General features: G+C 47.5%; 1 protein-coding gene and 14 non-coding genes across 21 annotated transcripts; 1 reads left to right on the forward strand and 14 right to left on the reverse strand.

Moving 5' to 3' along the window:
- Positions 1-54: 54 nt before the first annotated feature.
- LOC115534272 (heterogeneous nuclear ribonucleoprotein Q) lies at positions 55-12,787 on the reverse strand. 7 transcript variants are annotated; one of them, XM_030345147.1, is made up of 12 exons: positions 12,640-12,787; positions 11,644-11,815; positions 10,471-10,589; positions 9,484-9,705; positions 8,855-9,031; positions 7,935-8,070; positions 7,425-7,630; positions 6,210-6,359; positions 5,232-5,353; positions 4,180-4,603; positions 2,171-2,260; positions 55-1,539 (listed from the first exon to the last, which is right to left on the reverse strand). In XM_030345147.1, exons 1-11 carry the CDS (start codon positions 12,640-12,642, stop codon positions 2,216-2,218), a joined length of 1,776 nt encoding a protein of 591 aa, XP_030201007.1. In that variant the 5' UTR covers positions 12,643-12,787; the 3' UTR covers positions 55-1,539; positions 2,171-2,215. The 7 variants fall into 7 exon arrangements, with proteins under 7 accessions (XP_030201007.1, XP_030201003.1, XP_030201002.1 ...); XM_030345143.1 differs by having other exon boundaries at positions 2,171-2,263; XM_030345142.1 differs by lacking the exon at positions 55-1,539 and adding an exon at positions 1,601-1,869 and having other exon boundaries at positions 2,171-2,263.
- Positions 12,788-13,133: 346 nt separating this feature from the next.
- trnav-cac (transfer RNA valine (anticodon CAC)) lies at positions 13,134-13,206 on the forward strand. Its single transcript has one exon. It is a non-coding gene; the product is annotated as a tRNA-Val (tRNA).
- A 608-nt stretch (positions 13,207-13,814) lies between these two features.
- trnav-aac (transfer RNA valine (anticodon AAC)) lies at positions 13,815-13,887 on the reverse strand. The gene has a single exon. It is a non-coding gene; the product is annotated as a tRNA-Val (tRNA).
- Positions 13,888-15,178: 1,291 nt separating this feature from the next.
- Positions 15,179-15,251, reverse strand: trnav-aac (transfer RNA valine (anticodon AAC)). Its single transcript has one exon. It is a non-coding gene; the product is annotated as a tRNA-Val (tRNA).
- A 203-nt stretch (positions 15,252-15,454) lies between these two features.
- Positions 15,455-15,527, reverse strand: trnav-cac (transfer RNA valine (anticodon CAC)). The gene has a single exon. It is a non-coding gene; the product is annotated as a tRNA-Val (tRNA).
- A 75-nt stretch (positions 15,528-15,602) lies between these two features.
- trnav-cac (transfer RNA valine (anticodon CAC)) lies at positions 15,603-15,675 on the reverse strand. Its single transcript has one exon. It is a non-coding gene; the product is annotated as a tRNA-Val (tRNA).
- A 464-nt stretch (positions 15,676-16,139) lies between these two features.
- trnav-aac (transfer RNA valine (anticodon AAC)) lies at positions 16,140-16,212 on the reverse strand. The gene has a single exon. It is a non-coding gene; the product is annotated as a tRNA-Val (tRNA).
- A 75-nt stretch (positions 16,213-16,287) lies between these two features.
- trnav-cac (transfer RNA valine (anticodon CAC)) lies at positions 16,288-16,360 on the reverse strand. The gene has a single exon. It is a non-coding gene; the product is annotated as a tRNA-Val (tRNA).
- A 464-nt stretch (positions 16,361-16,824) lies between these two features.
- trnav-aac (transfer RNA valine (anticodon AAC)) lies at positions 16,825-16,897 on the reverse strand. Its single transcript has one exon. It is a non-coding gene; the product is annotated as a tRNA-Val (tRNA).
- A 388-nt stretch (positions 16,898-17,285) lies between these two features.
- trnav-cac (transfer RNA valine (anticodon CAC)) lies at positions 17,286-17,358 on the reverse strand. The gene has a single exon. It is a non-coding gene; the product is annotated as a tRNA-Val (tRNA).
- Positions 17,359-17,470: 112 nt separating this feature from the next.
- On the reverse strand, positions 17,471-17,543 carry trnav-cac (transfer RNA valine (anticodon CAC)). The gene has a single exon. It is a non-coding gene; the product is annotated as a tRNA-Val (tRNA).
- A 484-nt stretch (positions 17,544-18,027) lies between these two features.
- Positions 18,028-18,100, reverse strand: trnav-aac (transfer RNA valine (anticodon AAC)). The gene has a single exon. It is a non-coding gene; the product is annotated as a tRNA-Val (tRNA).
- Positions 18,101-18,338: 238 nt separating this feature from the next.
- trnav-uac (transfer RNA valine (anticodon UAC)) lies at positions 18,339-18,411 on the reverse strand. Its single transcript has one exon. It is a non-coding gene; the product is annotated as a tRNA-Val (tRNA).
- A 250-nt stretch (positions 18,412-18,661) lies between these two features.
- On the reverse strand, positions 18,662-18,734 carry trnav-cac (transfer RNA valine (anticodon CAC)). Its single transcript has one exon. It is a non-coding gene; the product is annotated as a tRNA-Val (tRNA).
- A 466-nt stretch (positions 18,735-19,200) lies between these two features.
- On the reverse strand, positions 19,201-19,273 carry trnav-aac (transfer RNA valine (anticodon AAC)). The gene has a single exon. It is a non-coding gene; the product is annotated as a tRNA-Val (tRNA).
- Between the last annotated feature and the right edge of the window lie 275 nt (positions 19,274-19,548).

The raw sequence follows: 19,548 nt of genomic DNA on the forward strand, positions 1-19,548 counted from the left end.
GAAACCAAACGCTTAATATACATAGATAAAAAACACATAATTAACAACAAGACAAATGTTTTATTTAATAACTTTATTAGAAAAATAAGTTTACTTCGCCTCAATGTATAGTATAAAACAATGTATTTGCAAGAATGCAAACACCCGTTAGCCACATACACACAATAACCTTGTTTGAAATGATGTTGACGTAGACACGGAGTGCGGAGGATGTAACAGACATTGGACGAGTCAAGGACCCAACGTGAGTGACAGGACAACACAGCCAATAGCAGGGCCGCTACTGTTAATGATTACTTTAATAAGAACAAAACACGCAAAACCACCTCTTCCATGTTTTCCATGTGAAACTCCAGATGAACTTGGTTACATGACTGGATTTTTTAAGTCTATTTTTAACAATAAAAATACTGATACAACTACACAATGACAGACAGGCCATAATTAATTCTCAATTGAATCTTTTACGTATTAGAAATTAGTCAGCACAGAAGTGTAAATGTTTTAAAACACAAAAGCCCCACGTTTTGGAGTCCGAACAAAATGTTTTTTTTTTCCTATTTACCAAACCTTTTCTGTGCAGTTTTCCAATCTCAGACAAGACTTCAATACGAGTTCACACTTTGAAGGGGACATATACCACCAGGTGTGTTCTGATTCGCCGTTACAAGCCGTTTCGAAAATCTGCCCCATATGACATCACTAGTGGGCGTGTCCACCTAGATGTGTGCTGGATAGATCAGTCTACCAGCCTACCCAGTGGACTGAAGCAAACGTTGCTCAACTATCCAGCACAGATCTAGGTGGACACGCCCACTAGTGATGTCACAAGGGACATATTTTCGAAACGGCTTGTAAGGCTAATCACACTCACATCTGGTGGTATAATATGTCTCCTTTAAAAACAGAGCGGGTGAAGGTGACCCCTGGAAGCTCAGCACGCCTAGCTCCTCCCTTGCGGCCCGCCCTCACTCCTTACACAAACGCACCTCCAGACATCATTTTTTAGCACAAAAGCGTCGACTGGTGTGAATCATAGACGTTATAAAAAAAGTTAAGACTGAGCACCCATCGAGGAAGAACGAGGAAGACTTTGAATCTCCTCTCTACAGGGGGGGGGGGGCCCGCCGCCCACCGCACCGCCCACGGGTTCAAAGACTCGCAACCCGAAAACAAACACTAAAAAAAAAAATTATACAAAAACGAAAAAAAAAAAATTAAAAAAAACGCACAAAGTACACAAAAAAGAGACACACAATCTTGATAGTCTTCGCTCTCCAGAGCTCAGCAGCGAGGTCTGTCGACCTGATTGTTCAGGCTCATTGGATGAGGACCGTCCCACATCACGTCCGCACAGCAGGAGAACCGTGCAGCTCACCGGCGGCCAGGCAGGTGCTTGTGCATATTCACGAGGGGTTGGGGTTTGGGGGGGGGGGGAGGGGAAGGGGTGGAGCAAAGGTGGAAGGGGCGGAGCAAGGTGTTGGGAGGGGGCGTGCCTCTAAAAATGAGGTAGTTGACCCATCCTTCAACTTGACAGTCCTTAAAAAAGAAAAAAAAAAAAAAGCAAATAAAAAGCAAAATATCTCTGGACACTCCGCCCTGCCCCCCCAGTCACCACGGCAACAAACTCATCTCTCCCCCCCCCCCCGCCCCTGTTCAGTCATGACGCGATCGCTTGGGTCGGCCGGCCCCTCCGATCTTCGTCCGTATAAAAGTGCAAAGACAACACCGGAGAGACGATCACGTGATACAGCCTCCCGACTGGGATTGGTGGAGCCAGGAGGTCGGGGTAGGGGGCGGGGTCTCGGTGGAAGATGGGAGGGAGGAGGTAGGAGATGGGGAGGGGGGGGGGAGAGAAAAAGGGAGAGGCTGGAGGGATGAGGGAGAAAGGAGAGATGTGGGAGGGAGGAGAGAGAAGGGGGAGGGAGGGAGAGAAGGGGGAGGGAGGAGGGAGGAGACACGGGGGGAGGCAGGAGAGATTAGGGAGACAAGAGATGGGGGAGGAGTGGAGAGAAGGGGGAGGGAGGAAGGGACAAGAGACAAGGAGGGAGGAGAGAAGGAGAAGGGGGTTCACGAGCTTCATCATAAAGTAAACGCAGACGGACGCAGGCAGGTGTTCTCTCTCTCTCTCTCTCTCTCTCAGGGGATTATCCGAGTCATGTGACCTTACCATCCTGTCCAATGGCAGCGTCTGGCCCGCCCCCAGGCGCACTCTTCACTGGAAGGCGGCGTCCGGACCGGAGCAGCGGACCCCTCTGCCCTGCTAGCCAGGTCACAAAAGGAAGCAGTTAGACTCACAGCACATGGCGTCAGTACATCTCTACAGGGCCTCAGAACGCCGTGGCGCTCGGCAGGGACAACACTGAGCTGCCCGGGGCCTGGATGGAGACACGGCAGAGAGAAGGGCGACACAGTTAGGCACGATCGACGCGGAGTCGAGCGTTTATCGGCAATCGTTGCCGACTTGGCGTACCGTGGTTCGGAGCGTTTTGGCTGCGACTGGGTTAGACATTGAGGGGGGGAAAAAACAACGGGACATAATCATAGCCAATCATGCGTGCGGATTATGTCAGATCACGTCGCTTGCAGGGTCAACATGCGTGTTAGTAGACCTGGGATCTCATTAAGCCAATCAACAAATCGCGTGGATTTCCGTCAGCAGAAGCTCGTTGTTGTATCCATGAGGAGATCACAAGCAATCAGCCACACCGATGGGAGAAGGTTTGATCAGCGGAGCTATTGAGGGGGAATTATGACGGCATACAGGTTCAGGGGCCGGACTGGCATCAGACTGGGAGGGGGCATTAGACTGGGAGTGGGCATTAGACTGGGAGGGGACATCAGACTGGGAGGGGACCTTAGACTGGGAGGGGACATCAGACTGGGAGGGGACCTTAGACTGGGAGGGGACATCAGACTGGGAGGGGACCTTAGACTGGGAGGGGACATCAGACTGGGAGGGGACCTTAGACTGGGAGGTGACCCTAGACTGGGAGGTGACCCTAGACTGGGAGGTGACCCTAGACTGGGAGGTGACCCTAGACTGGGAGGTGACCCTAGACTGGGAGGGGACCTCAGACTGGGAGGGGACCTCAGACTGGGAGGGGACCTCAGACTGGGAGGGGACCTCAGACTGGGAGGGGACCTCAGACTGGGAGGGGACCTTAGACTGGGAGGGCCAGACTGGGAGGTGACCTTAGACTGGGAGGGCATTAGCAGGCATGGGAGCGTTGTGAAGCAGGCTAAGCTCCAAACCTTGGATCCGTTTCCTCCACGAGGAGCCGTCAATTTATTCCAATCAATTTGAAGAGTTTGCCAAAACATAAATTTGCAACACAATTTGAAGTGGTTGTATAATTATTTTTTTTTACACTTGTGCGTGTACATTTATTAAAGCAGACAAAAAGCAAAAGGATACAAGCCAAAACGTGAAGCCATAAAAACGGGACCGCTTGGGCCCTGATTTTACCATCATCTCACTTTCCATTAACAAGACACGCATTACTTTGTGACAATACAATACAAATTTCATTTGTTATTAAATACATTTCTTTCTTTAGGAGACATAAGTGTGGTTGCCGTGATCTACTTAAAACATTTAAAAACCAGAGTTGAAAACATACATAAAGTGATCAGCCAATTGGAGAGCACAGTCTAAAAAAATAACTGGGTCAAAGCCAGCGGTGGAATATGTTGAACCAACCATTAAACGCATAAAAACATCGAATAAAACCAGTTGTCCAGAAGCAGGTGACTTCTATTTTGAGTGCAAGTGGAATATTAAAATATGTACAAAAAGATTGTTGCCAGTCACCAATTTAGAGGAAAGAAAAAAGTTAAAACATTTTGTTTTGTGGGATTTGGGGCCAATCGGATAAGAAAAAATAAAATAAAATAAAAAAAAAAACAGGAATTTGGGTGGTTCTCGGGGACGCTCGCGGCCTCCTACTTCCACTGCTGCCCGAAACAATCCTGATAAAACTCCTGGTTGTTGGGTTTGTAACCATAGTAACCGGTGGCGTCAGAGATCCTGAGCGGTTGCTGGGGGATGGGCTGCGACCCCCAGTTCTGATTACTGGTCTGGTGCCGCTTGGACTCAGGCTGGTTGTACCCGTCAGCTTTGCGCTTGCCGCCTACCCCGTCTCCTCCTCCACGCCCGCCCCGCGCGCCCCCACGTACCCCTCCACGGCCACGCGGCGTCACTCCTCCACGGGCGCCCCGAGTGCCTCTGCCTGGCCCGGGTCCGCCGCCACCGCCGCCGCCGCCGCCGCGCTGGGAGAACCCGGCACGGCCCCTGGGAGCGCTGACGCCCCCGCGGCCCCTGTGCATGGGGCCCCCCCGGGAGCCGCGGCCCCCGCCGCCGCCGCGCCCACGGCCCCCGCCGGGCGACTGGTAGTCGTCATAGCCGTAGTAGGGGTCGTCGTAGCCGCCGCCGCCGTAGCGGCAGCTGTTGTAGTCGTAGCCGTAGTAGTCGTAGTGGTCGTCGTAGCCGTAGTACTCGGGGTACGAGTAGCCACCGCCGCCGCCGCCGCGGGAGCCGCCGCGACCACGCCCTCGGGAGGGAGGCGGCATGGCGGGGCCGTAGTAGTAATAGTCGTCGTACCTGGAGGAGGAGACGGTTAGCTCTGGGAATGAAGAGACGCTGCGTTTGTGACCCACCGTAGCATTCCTGAGTTAGAATGAGGCCTAAAAAAAAAAATGTTGGTTCCGGTTTCCGACCGACCCTGTGAATATATGTGCGACCCAAATTATTTTATGATTAAAAAAAATAAATAGAAAATGCAAACTATAATTACGTTCTTGTACAGCTACAGCACCTCTTCATTCTGTACAAGGATGAGCGCATTCTCTCGTTTTTAAATGAAAACAACCTACCCATCATTCGCTGCCGCTGAAAAAAATAAAATAATATAAAATAGATTCCCTACCTACCCATGACCTCAACTGACAACCAACAGGAACTAAACTTTTTTTTTTTTCTTTTTTTTTAGGCCTAATGACTTTTGAAGTCATTCCATTCCGTTTTATTATGGAAAACTGTATTCCTAATCTCAGTGCAAAGGATAAACGGTCGCCCCCCTCCGGTGATTCTGAGTTGTAACCTGTGGGCCTCCCTATTCCGTGGTCCCGGTGAAACAAACGTCTGCTTGGTGACAGACTGCGAATCAACATTGAACAGGACGCCCGTGTGAAGCCTGGAGTGAAACACACACACGCTGAAGGGGTCTTACATTGGCGTCTTGGCCTGCTGTCTCTGGGCCTTGCGGTCCTTCCTCTTCTGGTCGGGGGGCTTAGCGAACACTATCTCGATGTGCTCTCCCTCCAGGTCCCTCCCGTTCATCTCCTCCAGAGCCTGCGGGGCGAGGCACACCACACCGTTGGGACAAAGCGGCACAGCGAGGGCTTCACAGTGGGCGGGCCAGTGGCAGCTTTGAGTCTCCTCTGTACAGAGCCCCCCCTCATCCCTCGGCGAGGGGACCCTGCCTGGAGGAGCCCTGCTACAAACGCAGGAGGGACGCGGGGCCAGTGGAGGACAGAGCTCGGGCCTTTTCTGAAGGCGCATGAAGAAGTACCAGTGAGGCGAGGACGGGGTCTTTAAAGATCTCCTATCATACTTCTTTTCTGGTCTTCATTTCTTATTAATGACTCTATAGCGTCATTAATAAGAAATGAATTTATAGCGCAACCTGACACGAATCACAGCACAAAAAACTATGGAGTTTTTCGGCAAACTCTTCCTCTCATCTGGGCGCTTTCAGCATTCTCTGTCAACACTCAGCTCCGTCCTTCTCCACCCCCTCGCCCCCCCCTCCTGCCAACCCCACTCCGTTGTGATTGGTTACCTTCCGGAAGAGCATGTTGCAGCATAGCCATACATGGAAAATCCGGATTGTTCTACATTGATAAATCCCGGAAATTTGAACAAGTGAATGGCGACCGGCGGCCCTAGTGTTTAGCGCCCTGCACTTTCACCCCCAGACGGTCACTAGGGAACACGTCTTAATGCATGTATGGCATTATTTGACACTTTAGTATGGTTAAACATGACTATAAATCATAATAACAACGTTTATAGGTCATAAAAGTCGAAAAAGCATAATAGGTGCTCTTTAAAGCATTGCAAGGCTTTGAATGATGGAGTGGGCACAGATGAGTGGATAGTAAACGATTAGTAAGACGCTGCGTGTTGTGTGTGAGGCCGACCCCACCTTGACGGCACCGTCCCGATCCTCAAAGTGGATGAAGGCGTAGTCCTTCAGCTTCTTCACGCGCTCCAGGATCCCGTACTCTCTGAAGGTCTGCTCCAGCAGCTCCTCCGTCACCCCGTTGGACAGGTTCCGTACGAAGAGGACCTTCACCTGGGGAGACAAGAGGCCGGGTTAGGACGAAAGGCCAGCGCCACCACCTGGTCACCGAGGTCCACCAACCAGTGAGATGAACCACCAGGAAGTCACACACACAGTGATGTTGCTAGGTACGCGTCCTGCGTCCCTGACGCATTAAAATCTGAAAGGACGCACTAAACTCACTATCCATGCGTCCCGGGGACGCATCTCATTTTCCCCATGAAAAACGATACATTGTGAACATTAAACAACTCGTGTTTAATCACAGTAACTGGCCAAAGAAACCTTCTTGTGAGCAGATCGGACAAGCGTTGTTTCAACCCTCTGCGCATCTACTTGGCGCAGACGTGATCCCCTGTACAAAGTATCGCGACATGCTAATTTAGCCGCTACCAAAACAACTAGCTCGTCACCGCTGATTTCATTTCAACAATTAAAAATACGAACTTCATAGTAAATAAACCCACGTTTCCACTGCTCGATGCTGTGCTCATTCGTGTCGAATGAGCAAATCAAACAGGATTTTTTTGCAATCCTTCTGATTGAATATATGTACATTTATGGCAAAATCGTGAGGACTAGGCTTGTGACACACACACACACACACACACACAAATGTGGCGCTCGCGCGGTAATAGCTCATTGGCGCCACCTAGTGATCATTATGTGCAAATGCACAGCCTCATTAAAATGACTTAGGGGTCATTTGACCCCTCTTGCGGCGCTAGGAGTAAGTAAAAATGGCCCGGCGTTTCTAGTGATAAACATGAACGGTTGAGTACTCCAGCTCTAACCATATCATACCACCATCAAGGAGTTTAACACTATTCATTTAATTTAAGAAATAGAATAATAATAAAAAAGGAACACATTTATTAAACTGGGGAGTCGACTCGGGACCCATTGAATTTCTCAGGGACCCACCCAACTCGCCACCTGTGGGTCCCGGGGACTCACTACATTGAAAACCTATCAACATCACTGCACACACACACACGTTAGTGCCATTAGCTAGTGAGCGCTCCAGTGAGTGGAGACCGCTCTTCCCAGGGGTGCGTCAGGGGGGGGGGGGGTTACCTTGGCCATGACCTCGGGGTCGGGGTCCTCGATGGGGTCGGCCCACTCCACCGTCACCACGTTGCCCCACACCTTCACTTTGCCGCTCATGAGGCGGCGGCGGGCCTGCGCGGCCGTCTTGTGGTCCTCGTACTCCAGGAAGCAGAAGCCACGGTTCTTCTTCTTGTCGTCCGGCTGGTGGTACAGGATGATGTCGCTGAGGCCCTCTGGTGGCGGGAGGGGGGAGCTCGCGTTAGGGTCACTTCTTAAGGGGGGGGGGTTTACCGACAGGTGAGAGGGTGATGGAACGGCCTGTAGAGGGGATTCACCCTCACACCTGGTGGCTGAATACGAGGCTCCCAAATTCATTACAGAAAAAAAAAAATAGACATTTGACACAAAATACCAAACCTGCATGTAAAAAACAAGAGTCTTCTTTTTGAAGAAGAACTCTTTTGTTACGTATTAAACAATGGTTTGTGTCCAGGTCTCCAGTCTACTCCCTGGTTCAGGTAGGAAGAGGTGACCTGCCTGTGACTTTGGAGAACTCCTCCACAATCTGCTCCTTTGTTTTGCTCTTTGGAATGGAGCCCACAAACAGCCGGTTGTTGGCCACAGAGATGCACACACCGATGTGTTTGCCCGGGCGGATCTCGTGGTTGTTGCACTGGGGGGGGGGGGGGGGGGGAGAGAGAGAGAGGAGAGTGAGGACCCCCACATACTAACAGCGCCCCAACACTGACGCTCACACACACACGGGACAACTGCTCTGTGACTTGAAGCGCCGTGTTGGAAATATACACTAACTAACGTCTATAAATGTAAAGTAAACAAAAATATACAGTGCTGTGGAATAAACAGTGGTTTGAAAAAGAGCATACAATAAACCGAACTGTAAATATATGGTACAATATTCCGTACTGTAAAATACACCAAACTGTACAATATTGAGTACTGTAAAATATACACTACAATATTCTGTCCTGTACAATATACAGTCCTGTACAATATACAGTACTGTAAAATATACACTACAATATTCTGTCCTGTACAATATACAGTCCTGTACAATATACAGTACTGTAAAATATACACTACAATATTCTGTCCTGTACAATATACAGTCCTGTACAATTTACAGTCAGTACTGTAAAATATACACTACAATATTCTGTACTGTACAGTATAAAGTCCTGTCCAGTATACAGTACTGTAAAATATACACTACAATATTCTGTCCTGTACAATATACAGTCCTCTACAATATACAGTCCTGTATACAGTCCTGTACAGTATACAGTCCAGTATACAGTCCAGTGTCCAGTCCTTTATACAGTCCTGTACAGTATACAGTCCCAGTCCTGTCCAGTATACAGTCCTGTACAGTATACAGTCCAGTGTACAGTCCTGTAGTACCCCGGGGGTACAGCAGCCTGGTGGCTGAGCCTCACCAGCTGGACGGCTTCCTGCGCAGCGTCCTTAGTGCAGAAGGTGACGAAGGCGTAGCCGCGGTTCATCCCGCTCAGAGGGTCCATCATCAGCCTCAGGTCCCAGATGGGCCCCGCCTTCTCAAACAGCGGCACCAGCTCGTCCTCAAACAGGTCCCGCGGGATCTTACCCACAAAGATCTGGACCAAAGAGATACGATTTAACGCGAGATCAGACTCCTTCCCCGTCTAGTTTGTTGTACTTCGTCAGTGCTTTGGGGGATTTTCAGCGTTTAGCTCCAACTTGTGCGCCGATGGTTGAGAGCCGAACTCGGGAGGACGCTTGTATTAAAGCATCCGCTGGATGACTTATTGTCATCACCTTGGGTCAGCGGGGTGTCATAAACCTTTGGCCCGATCAGCCCTTTGAGACTGTAATGGTGATTAAGGGCTACACAAATCAAATAGAATTGAATGAACCAAGAGACTCTGCACCTGAGGACACACCAGGATACTCTGGTGGTGAGTGAGGGTGTGGGTTTGAACCCGGCCCCAACCTGCTCATTAACGCACAATCATCTAAAACATCCACAGCCACAGAACACCCCCCCCCCCCCCCTCCACGTGGCCCGGCGACCCCGGCGACCCCGTACCTCGGTCCCGATGGGCGGCTGCCCGGCGTCGTGGACCGACTCCGGCGGCGGGCCCCCGTACTTGCGCTGGCCCGTGGTGACGTCCAGGGTGTAGCCGGTGCGCTCCAGCAGCGTCTTGAGGCGGGTCTCGTCCGGCCCCTTGGTGGCGTCGGCCACCTTGGTGCCCTGCTTCTCGCGCTGCCGGTACGTCTTCATCACCCCGCACAGGAAGGCACTCTTGTTCTGGACGGGAGGAGGACACGGGCACTTCATGTACGCACTTAGTGTACGACGTACTACATTTTGATTATTTAAAGGGCAGTGCACGTCAATCTACATTCATGTTAATGTGCACAGGATGGCTAAAGTGTAAAAACATATTAAATACACACAGCAACCAAAAACAGTATAACATGATGTCAACAGACTCCATTAAAACAAATAACCATACAACCATTCAAACAAAACACCATGGGTTATAGTACTTATTTGTGTAGCATCTTGTCCTAGCTATCTTTGTGGTACACGGGGAATAGGTTACCTAGCGATTGTTAGCGTTTGGCACTTGGTTCTTTGACCATTCTTACTGTACCCACAGCGGTATATTGTTGTTTCTCTTTCTCTGACAAATGTACTTCCCTTTGGATAGCATCTGCTACATGCCCTAAATGTAAGTGTAAAAGAACGCCGTTGATGGGAGGATTGAGGCTCACAGGTCAGGAGGCGGGGCCTCAGATCAACGATATACACACAGATGTTGAAAGGGCCCCTGCTTTACCGCCAGGTGTGTGCCCTTCCCGATGCATGATGAGCTATATCACACGCCTTCAACAGGGACTGTACCAGCAGGTAGGCTGATCGTTCAACACACACACACACACACACACCTGAACGACTCATGTGTACCGTCCTGATAGGGTACAGGCTAATCCTCGTCGCACCCGGATGGTAAAGTAGGGTCCATTTGGACTGAGTGGAAGAGGTACAGACTAGAGTGAGGGAGCCTACCTGGACGTGTGACAGGTCGCTCTCCTTGAACTGCACCAGGACCTGCAGAGCCCCGTCCTCGTTGAACTCCTTCAGGGCCTCGATGGCCCGCTCATCCAGGTCGCTGTGGGCAACCAGGCCTGTGGGGGGGGCGACACACCAGAACAAACCGGTTACACCACCACCAAACCAAAGAGGAAACGCTTGCTGGCGTAGAAGTTAGTCGTCAGATTTGTTTGTTGTTCTGCATGACAGGTGTCACTCAAAAGATGTCAGTCTGCAGGATGGAGATACAAAGTGGGAATGGTTTCACACAGTTCTGGAACTGCTTAGTAGCTCTATTCAATTCAAAATTTAGGACATCACTTACTCGACTCGGTAACTTATTTATATTTATCCATCAATAACAAAAAGTCAGAAAAATTACAAATTATATAATATGCAATTGTTAATTGTTGTAGCCCATTGACTGTTATGTTGTCCTCTTATACATTATTGGTGGAAACCTGGAATAGAGGCAGTCAGTGCTGTTTCAGCCAATTGGAAAGCGAAGTCTAGTTGGTGATCAGCATGGACATCAATGAGAAAATGAAGGCCATTCTAACCAGCGGTCCAGTGACAGCATGTTGAAACACATTCAAGTGTTCATATTCACCAATATAAAAGGTGATTGCGGTGGGGAGTATTTACGACCAGACGAACAGTAATAGGTTTGTAACACATGACAGAATGCATGTCCGACCCTCTGCCCCACATTAGAAGTCACACAATGTTTCTCACTGGCACTAATCCAACTGTCCCGTCAGACACACGTCTCTCTTGTTTCTGTGCATCAGGTGATGAGCAGCGCGTACATCTCTACTGTGAGCCCCCTCTGTCACCCCTACTGACACAACACACAACAGCTGTCTGGGGTGTCGAGCTGAAGTCACTCAAACTACAAACACATCCTTCAAAAGGACTCTTTCTTAACCAAGAAAAATTCACATACAGGAAAAATTCACATAATTTACGGGTGCAGACGTGTATAGTGAAAGGAACAGCAGAACAACTAGAACAGCTGAATACTACAAGACCAGCATGCGTCAAACCACAGTGGATGAAGATGTGCCAATGCCAACTTGAGGCTGGTGATAGAACAAGAGGAGATGATGGAGGGGCAGGAACGAGTGATGGCGTAACAACACACGGTACCTGCGATGTAAACTTCGTCTAGCTTCTCGGCGACTTTCTGCGGTAATCCCGCATCAAGCAGAGTCTGAAAGTGCTCCGACCGGGTGACCTCGACGGCCGCGGTGTCCATCGGCTCCGTGGACTCCTCCGTGCCGTTCCCGTTCACATGATCGACAGCCATGTCGGTAGACATCTGTGCAGGCGAGAGAAGTTAACAATACCGATGAGATGGGTTGTTGTGAATAATCAGCAGGAGGGTATCGATCCATCAGCAGGGTATCGATCACGTTTCAGCAGCCCACTGGCACCGGGGGACAGACTACCCAGTGTTTCAACACGCTGGATCAGCGTGTCAAAACCAGTACCGGGTGGGACGGAGATCATTCAAACAACACATCGTAGTACACTTCAAACATTAACCCAACCCACAAATTCATCCACGATCACCAGGGCGAAACGTGCCTAAATGAAAACACGTTGAGCGGAGGATGGTCCGACCTGTAGTAAGTAGTCGACACATACACAATGCATGGACAGAGCCCGTCAGTCACACCACCAACACACAGGGACATAGAGCCATGGACATCTGCAGGGCATGAAATACTTATAATAATATTAATAATGTGATATTGATGAAGGTATTGGGTCTGGCTAACGTTAGCCCGGCGACGCCACGCCTCTCGGCCTGTCGTCCACCAGGCTTGCCTTATTCTCATTATATATCTCATTATTCAGCCTGATATCAGGCGGGGTTTTAAATGCACAGGTTAAACGTCTGGGAGAAAAACCCAGTTGAAGTAAATCATTGTCAAATGTATGCCAGGAAAGATTCAGTCAGAATAATAGCGATGTACAAAATGCCGGCTAGCCGTGAGGATGCGGCTACGTGCTAACGGGAGCAGCTACATGCTAACGGTAGCCGTCACCACATCACCTCAACGTGCATCCGGCAGTGAAAGGGTGAACGTTCACGTGGACATTCTGACGTGAATAAATGGACTTCGAAGGGTTACGTACCATGCAGGTCTTCGACAGAGTACACAATACAGACTTGGTGTATTCGATATGTTAAGAGAAAGAAAAATAATCCCGACAGCAGGTTTGGATAGAGTCCTCACTCCCGGTTAAACAAAATGGCGACCGCGTAACGTCGCGATTTCTGTGTGACGTAAACGGGGTCTCCTCTGCCGCCACGCACGGGCTGCTCAATTTCCCTAACGTATTGTAATACTATTTTTACATACGAAGAAACGATTTAAAATATTAGTATTATTCAGATCGAATTTGGTTGCAATTGTCAATTTGTAATGGTCAGTGTCGACGTCCACACGTATTATTCTAAAAATGTACTTGGGTCATTATATACAGTATTTCATCCAAATCTGATAAAAAACGAGACGCTCCCATGACAGGACCGGTGACCAGTTCTATTGCGGAGAGATAGAAACAATGCTCGTAATACCTCACGATATGAATTTGAAATAAGAAATACTCGTCTTCATAAACATATCGTTTCCGTAGTGTAGTGGTTATCACGTTCGCCTCACACGCGAAAGGTCCCCGGTTCGAAACCGGGCGGAAACACATTTTGAATTTTCGGGAACCCTTCCAATACTGTTCGTTTAGTGATCTGATAATGAGCTCTTTTTATTATTATTTTAAGCGTATTTGCATACGATTTAGAAAGCGGTTTCTTACCCAGGCCGTTTAATGAACGCTGTGTGCACTTGCCACTCACTGTGTATGATATAAAGTGACAAGAAAAGTAATAGCTATGCTATTTAATGATTCAATCTCAATGATGTAAGCAGTTTTCTGCAGGCCGGCAGATCAGATCGGTGATCCAGAAGGCCCCATGCAGATGCATTTCATCATGCAGAGAGGTGGTCCTCAATAATCTTCATGTATACGCTCATAAAGTAGCATTACATGGTATTTGGCCGATTAGACGTATCCATGGTCTTATGAGGAGCTGCTGGTAGCAGGAGGTTTATCATCATTTAATGGGCGGATGGACCAATGAGTGATCTATTTTACGTAGATTTTATGTTATTTTTAATACGTTTTATTTTCAGTTTTCCAATTTTATATCTAAAATACTTATTAAGAAGAACAAAAAAGACAAAACATGAACATCAAAAAGGTAGAAAGTGATGAGCTGCCAGATAAACAAAAAAGTACAAAAAATAACCTGTTTCCGCCCGGTCTCGAACCGGGGACCTTTCGCGTGTTAGGCGAACGTGATAACCACTACACTACGGAAACTCGGTGACTACTCGAACTCAGGAACAGCACTTAATAGTTAGTAGACGTAGATGCAGGCGCTTCATAGTTAGATTGACCCTTACCCATACTCATGCCCGTTTTACTTTGTTCAGCCCTAACAATGAGTGTCATTAAATATCTCTGGTCTTACGGAGGACCAGTCGGAGAGATATTTAATGGCTCGTTGTGACGGCTGGAACAAATGTTTGGCCACACGTTGTCAGTGGCCCAGTTTGGAAAGTTAAAGGAGACCATTTAAAAAAGTCTGTCCCAAAATGGTAAATGTATTTAGTTTATATCATTAGATCTATCACAAGCACGGATATAGTCGTTTTAACTCCCAACCGATACAGTCTATGTCCTCAACAGCGAGCTCTGAATACAAAAACCTTTACCATGTTTCCGCCCGTTCTCGTACCGCGGACCCTTCGCGCGGTAGCCGAAATGGTATGGCTTAACTTTCTTAACTTTCCCCATTCATACTCAATGGTAGTTCTTAACAGTACGGATGTAATATTTCTTCGGCCACTGGTAGAAATTAGGCGCTGTCCCGAGTTTCCGTTATTCAAACGCCCCTTCATACCACAATATGAGTTTATGAAAAAATATTTATTTATGTCATGTTTTTTTTTCTTTGAAGCACTAAAAACAGTGCAATGTTGTGATGTTTTAATAAATGTAGTCTTCTATCTGATTAAATTGTAAGAATTGTATTCGTTCGCACTTATTTGACACTCGTTCTGATGATATAAATAGCTTAAAGTGTAAATACGGAATTTGGAAAAAAAATAAAACGGTATTTGGAAAAAATAAAACAGATTTCATAGGGCCAAGATATTATCCTAAACATCCATTCTCTTTACATATACAGTCTATGCTCTCAACAGCAAGCACTAAATACTAAAACTTTGAGTAGTATTTAATGTTTCCGCCCGGCCGCAAACCGGGGACCTTTCACGTTTCAGGCGAACGTGATGACCACTATACTACGAAAACCTGTAAGAAAAAAAAAAAGCAGTCCTCAAAAAGTTTGTCATCAGAAACACATGAACAGATTTTAAGCGCATGTTTAAACCCTCAATAATATGAATAATATACTGGGCTTGGTGCCCAGTAGATACTGCTGAAGGTTCAGTTCCTGGTTCAGACAGACTTTTTCAGAATAGATGATCGATAGTAAAGCAGGAGAAATTAAACATCAACTTTGAATGTCTCCAAATAAATTGTGCTGTGCTCCTTACCTATACAGTCTACGCCCTCAACGAGAGCTCTGAACACAAAAAATTGTCCTTGTTTCCGCCCGGTCTCGAACCGGGGACCTTTCGCGTGTTAGGCGAACGTGATAACCACTACACTACGGAAACCTGTGCCAATGGGGACAACCCTACAAAACTTTGTGATCAGAAACAGAACAGATTTTAAGCACAGATTTAAAGTTTAAACATAAAATAATATGACAAGGCTAGGTTCTAGGTTCAGGTTCTAGTTCACACAGACTTTTTCAGAATAGCTGCTCATCAGAAGCACCCGCATGAACAGGTTTTCGTATGTCTGAAAACAGTAATACTGTTTCCGCCCGGTTTCGAACCGGGGACCTTTCGCGTGTGAGGCGAACGTGATAACCACTACACTGCGGAAACCTGTTAAAATGTATAAATCTTGTCATCAGAAACACCCGCATGAACAGGTTTTCGTATGTCTGAAGACAGTAATACTGTTTCCGCCCGGTTTCGAACCGGGGACCTTTCGCGTGTGAGGCGAACGTGATAACCACTACACTACGGAAACACATTCAAAGAGTGTCTGCCAACCCAAAAGAATCCCTTCATCAACCGTCCAGTCTAGTTCACAACATTTTATGGAACCAGGGTCAGAGTGGTCAGGTGTGAATGTAAGTGGTTATATCATACATATTTGAAACATATTATCCCAAACATCCATTCGCCTATCTTTGCACGCTAGACGATGCTAGCATGCTAGGCTTCAATTGTAAAGTCGTAACGACAGCGGCAAAAGCCAACCAAGACATGCTAATGGCTACGAACCATCCATTGCACGCTAGACGATGCAGGATGAGACGGTTAACCCAGATGTCCATGTTGGAGAGGTGCACGAAGAAGACTCAGGAACGCTAGGCAATACAGGAAAGGAGGTTGAAACCCAGACACTTCTAAGAACTTCTCACAACTAGAGTTAGCTTTCATACAGTCTATGCTCTCAACTGCGAGCGCTAAATACAAATACTTTGATCATGCTTCCGCCCGGTCTCGAACCGTGGACCTTTCGCATGTTAGGCGAACGTGATAACCACTACACTACGGAAACTTGTTAATCTGTACAAATCTTGTCATAAGAAGGACCCGCATGAACAGGTTTTCGTATGTCTGAAGACAGTAATACTGTTTCCGCCCGGTTTCGAACCGGGGACCTTTCGCGTGTGAGGCGAACGTGATAACCACTACACTACGGAAACACATTCAAAGAGTGTCTGCCAACCCAAAAGAATCCCTTCATCAACCGTCCAGTCTAGTTCACAACATTTTATGGAACCAGGGTCAGAGTGGTCAGGTGTGAATGTAAGTGGTTATATCATACATATTTGAAACATATTATCCCAAACATCCATTCGCCTATCTTTGCACGCTAGACGATGCTAGCACGCTAGGCTTCAATTGTATAGTCGTAACGACAGCGGCAAAAGCCAGCCAAGACATGCTAATGGCTACGAACCATCCATTGCACGCTAGACGATCCAGGATGAGACGGTTAACCCAGAAGTCCATGCTGGAGAGGTTCACGAAGAAGACTCAGGAACGCTAGGCAATACAGGAAAGGAGGTTGACACCCAGACACTTCTAATAACTTCTCACAACTAGAGTTAACTTTCATACAGTCTATGCTCTCAACTGCGAGCGCTAAATACAAATACTTTGATCATGTTTCCGCCCGGTCTCGAACCGGGGACCTTTCGCGTGTTAGGCGAACGTGATAACCACTACACTACGAAAACGTGTTAAAATGTATAAATCTTGTCATCCGAAGCACCCGCATGAACAGGTTTTCGTATGTCTGAAAACAGTAATACTGTTTCCGCCCGGTTTCGAACCGGGGACCTTGCGCGTGTGAGGCTACCATGATAACCACTACACTACGTAAACCTATTTAAACGAACAAATCTTGTCATCAGAAGCACCCGCATGAACAGGTTTTCAGCGCAGGTTTAAACACTTAATAATATGACGAGGCCATCGGTTGAAGAGGTGGCGTGGTGCCCAGTGGACACTGCTGAAGGTTCTGTTCCAGACAGACTATTCCCGACAGACTATTCCCAAATAGCTGCCCGATAATAAAGCAGGAGAATTTAAACATTAACTTTGTATGTCTGAAAACAGTAATACTGTTTCCGCCCGGTTTCGAACCGGGGACCTTACGCGTGTGAGGCGAACGTGATAACCACTACACTACGGAAACACATTCAAGGAGTATCTGGCAACCCAGAAGAATCCCTTCATCAACCGTCCAGTCTAGCTTTCATACAGTCTATGCTCTCAACTGCGAGCGCTAAATACAAATACTTTGATCATGTTTCCGCCCGGTTTCGAACCGGGGACCTTTCGCCTGTGAGGCGAACGTGATAACCACTATACTACAGAAACACAGTCAAGGAGTATCTGGCAACCCAGAAGAATCCCGTGTCTGTGTCTGAAACCGTCATCAACCGTCCAGTCTAGTTCACAACGTTTTATGGAACCATGGTCAGAGTGGTCAGGTGTGAATTTAAGTGGTTATATCATACATATTTGAAACATATTATCCTAAACATCCATTCGCCCATCTGCTACCGCGAGGAACAATGCTAGCACGCTAGGCTTCAATTGTATAGTCGTAACGACAGCGGCAAAAGCCAGCCAAGACATGCTAATGGCTACGAACCATCCATTGCACGCTAGACGATCCAGGATGAGACGGTTAACCCAGATGTCCATGCTGGAGAGGTGCACGAAGAAGACTCAGGAACGCTAGGCAATACAGGAAAGGAGGTTGACACCCAGACACTTCTAATAACTTCTCACAACTAGAGTTAACTTTCATACAGTCTATGCTCTCAACTGCGAGCGCTAAATACAAATACTTTGACCATGTTTCCGCCCGGTCTCGAACCGGGGACCTTTCACGTGTTAGGCGAACGTGATAACCACTACACTACGGAAACCTGTTAAATGAACAAATCTTGTCATCAGAAGCACCCGCATGAACAGGTTTCAGCGCAGGTTTAAACACTTAATAATATGACGAGGCTATCGGTTGAAGAGGTGGCGTGGTGCCCAGTAAACACTGCTGAAGGATCTGTTCCAGGCAGACTATTCAAGACAGACTATTCCCAAATAGCAGCCCGATAATAAACTAGGAGAATTTAAACATTAACTTTGTATGTCTGAAAACAGTAATACTGTCTCCGCCCGGTTTCGAACCGGGGACCTTTCGCGTGTAGGGCGAACATGATAACCACTACACTACAGAAACCTGTATGTTTGATCAAAACCCTAAACATTTTTTTCATCAGAAGTACCCGCATGAACAGGTCTCAGCGCAGGTTAAAAAACGTAATAATATGACAAGGCTATTTGTTGAAGAGGTGGCGTGGTGCCCAGTAAACACTGCTGAAGGTTCTGTTCAAGACGGACTATTCCCGACAGACTATTCCCAAATGGCTGCCCGATAATAAAGCAGGAGAATTTAAACATTAACTTTGTATGTCTGAAAACAGTAATACTGTTTCCGCCCGGTTTCGAACCGGGGACCTTTCGCGTGTGAGGCGAACGTGATAACCACTACACTACGGAAACACATTCAATGAGTATCTGGCAACCCAGAAGAATCCCGTCATCAACCGTCCAGTCTAGTTCACAACATTTTATGGAACCAGGGTCAGAGTGGTCAGGTGTGAATGTAAGTGGTTATATCATACATATTTGAAACATATTATCCTAAACATCCATTCGCCCATCTGCTACCGCGAGGAACAATGCTAGCACGCTAGGCTTCAATTGTAAAGTCGTAACGACAGCGGCAAAAGCCAGCCAAGACATGCTAATGGCTACGAACCATCCATTGCACGCTAGACGATCCAGATTGAGACGGTTAACCCAGAAGTCCATGCTGGAGAGGTTCACGAAGAAGACTCAGGAACGCTAGGCAATACAGGAAAGGAGGTTGACACCCAGACACTTCTAATAACTTCTCACAACTAGAGTTAGCTTTCATACAGTCTATGCTCTCAACTGCGAGCGCTAAATACAAACACTTTGATCATGTTTCCGCCCGGTTTCAAACCGGGGACCTTTCGCGTGTTAGGCGAACGTGATAACCACTACACTACGGAAACCTGTTAAAAAGTACAAATCGTGTCATAAGAAGGACCCGCATGAACAGGTTTTCGTATGTCTGAAAACAGCAATACTGTTTCCGCCCAGTTTCGAACCGGGGACCTTTCGCGTGTGACACTACAGAAACACATTCAAGGAGTATCTGGCAACCCAGAAGAATCCCGTCATCAACCGTCCAGTCTAGTTCACAACGTTTTATGGAACCATTGTCAGAGTGGTCAGGTGTGAATTTAAGTGGTTATATCATACATATTTGAAACATATTATCCTAAAC

Source organism: Gadus morhua, chromosome 21 (assembly GCF_902167405.1).
Source record: "Gadus morhua chromosome 21, gadMor3.0, whole genome shotgun sequence".
In the NCBI taxonomy this organism is placed as follows: Eukaryota; Metazoa; Chordata; class Actinopteri; order Gadiformes; family Gadidae; genus Gadus; species Gadus morhua.

Excerpts from the sequence above, each read along its gene's own strand:
- LOC115534272 (XM_030345140.1), bottom strand. Across the intron at positions 8,071-8,854 it reads CGCAGGAAGCCGTCCAGCTG|TGCAACAACCACGAGATCCG; the intron begins GTGAGGCTCAGC and ends CCCCCCCCCCAG. Across the intron at positions 4,604-5,231 it reads CAGCAGGCCAAGACGCCAAT|GTACGACGACTATTACTACT; the intron begins GTAAGACCCCTT and ends CTCCTCCTCCAG.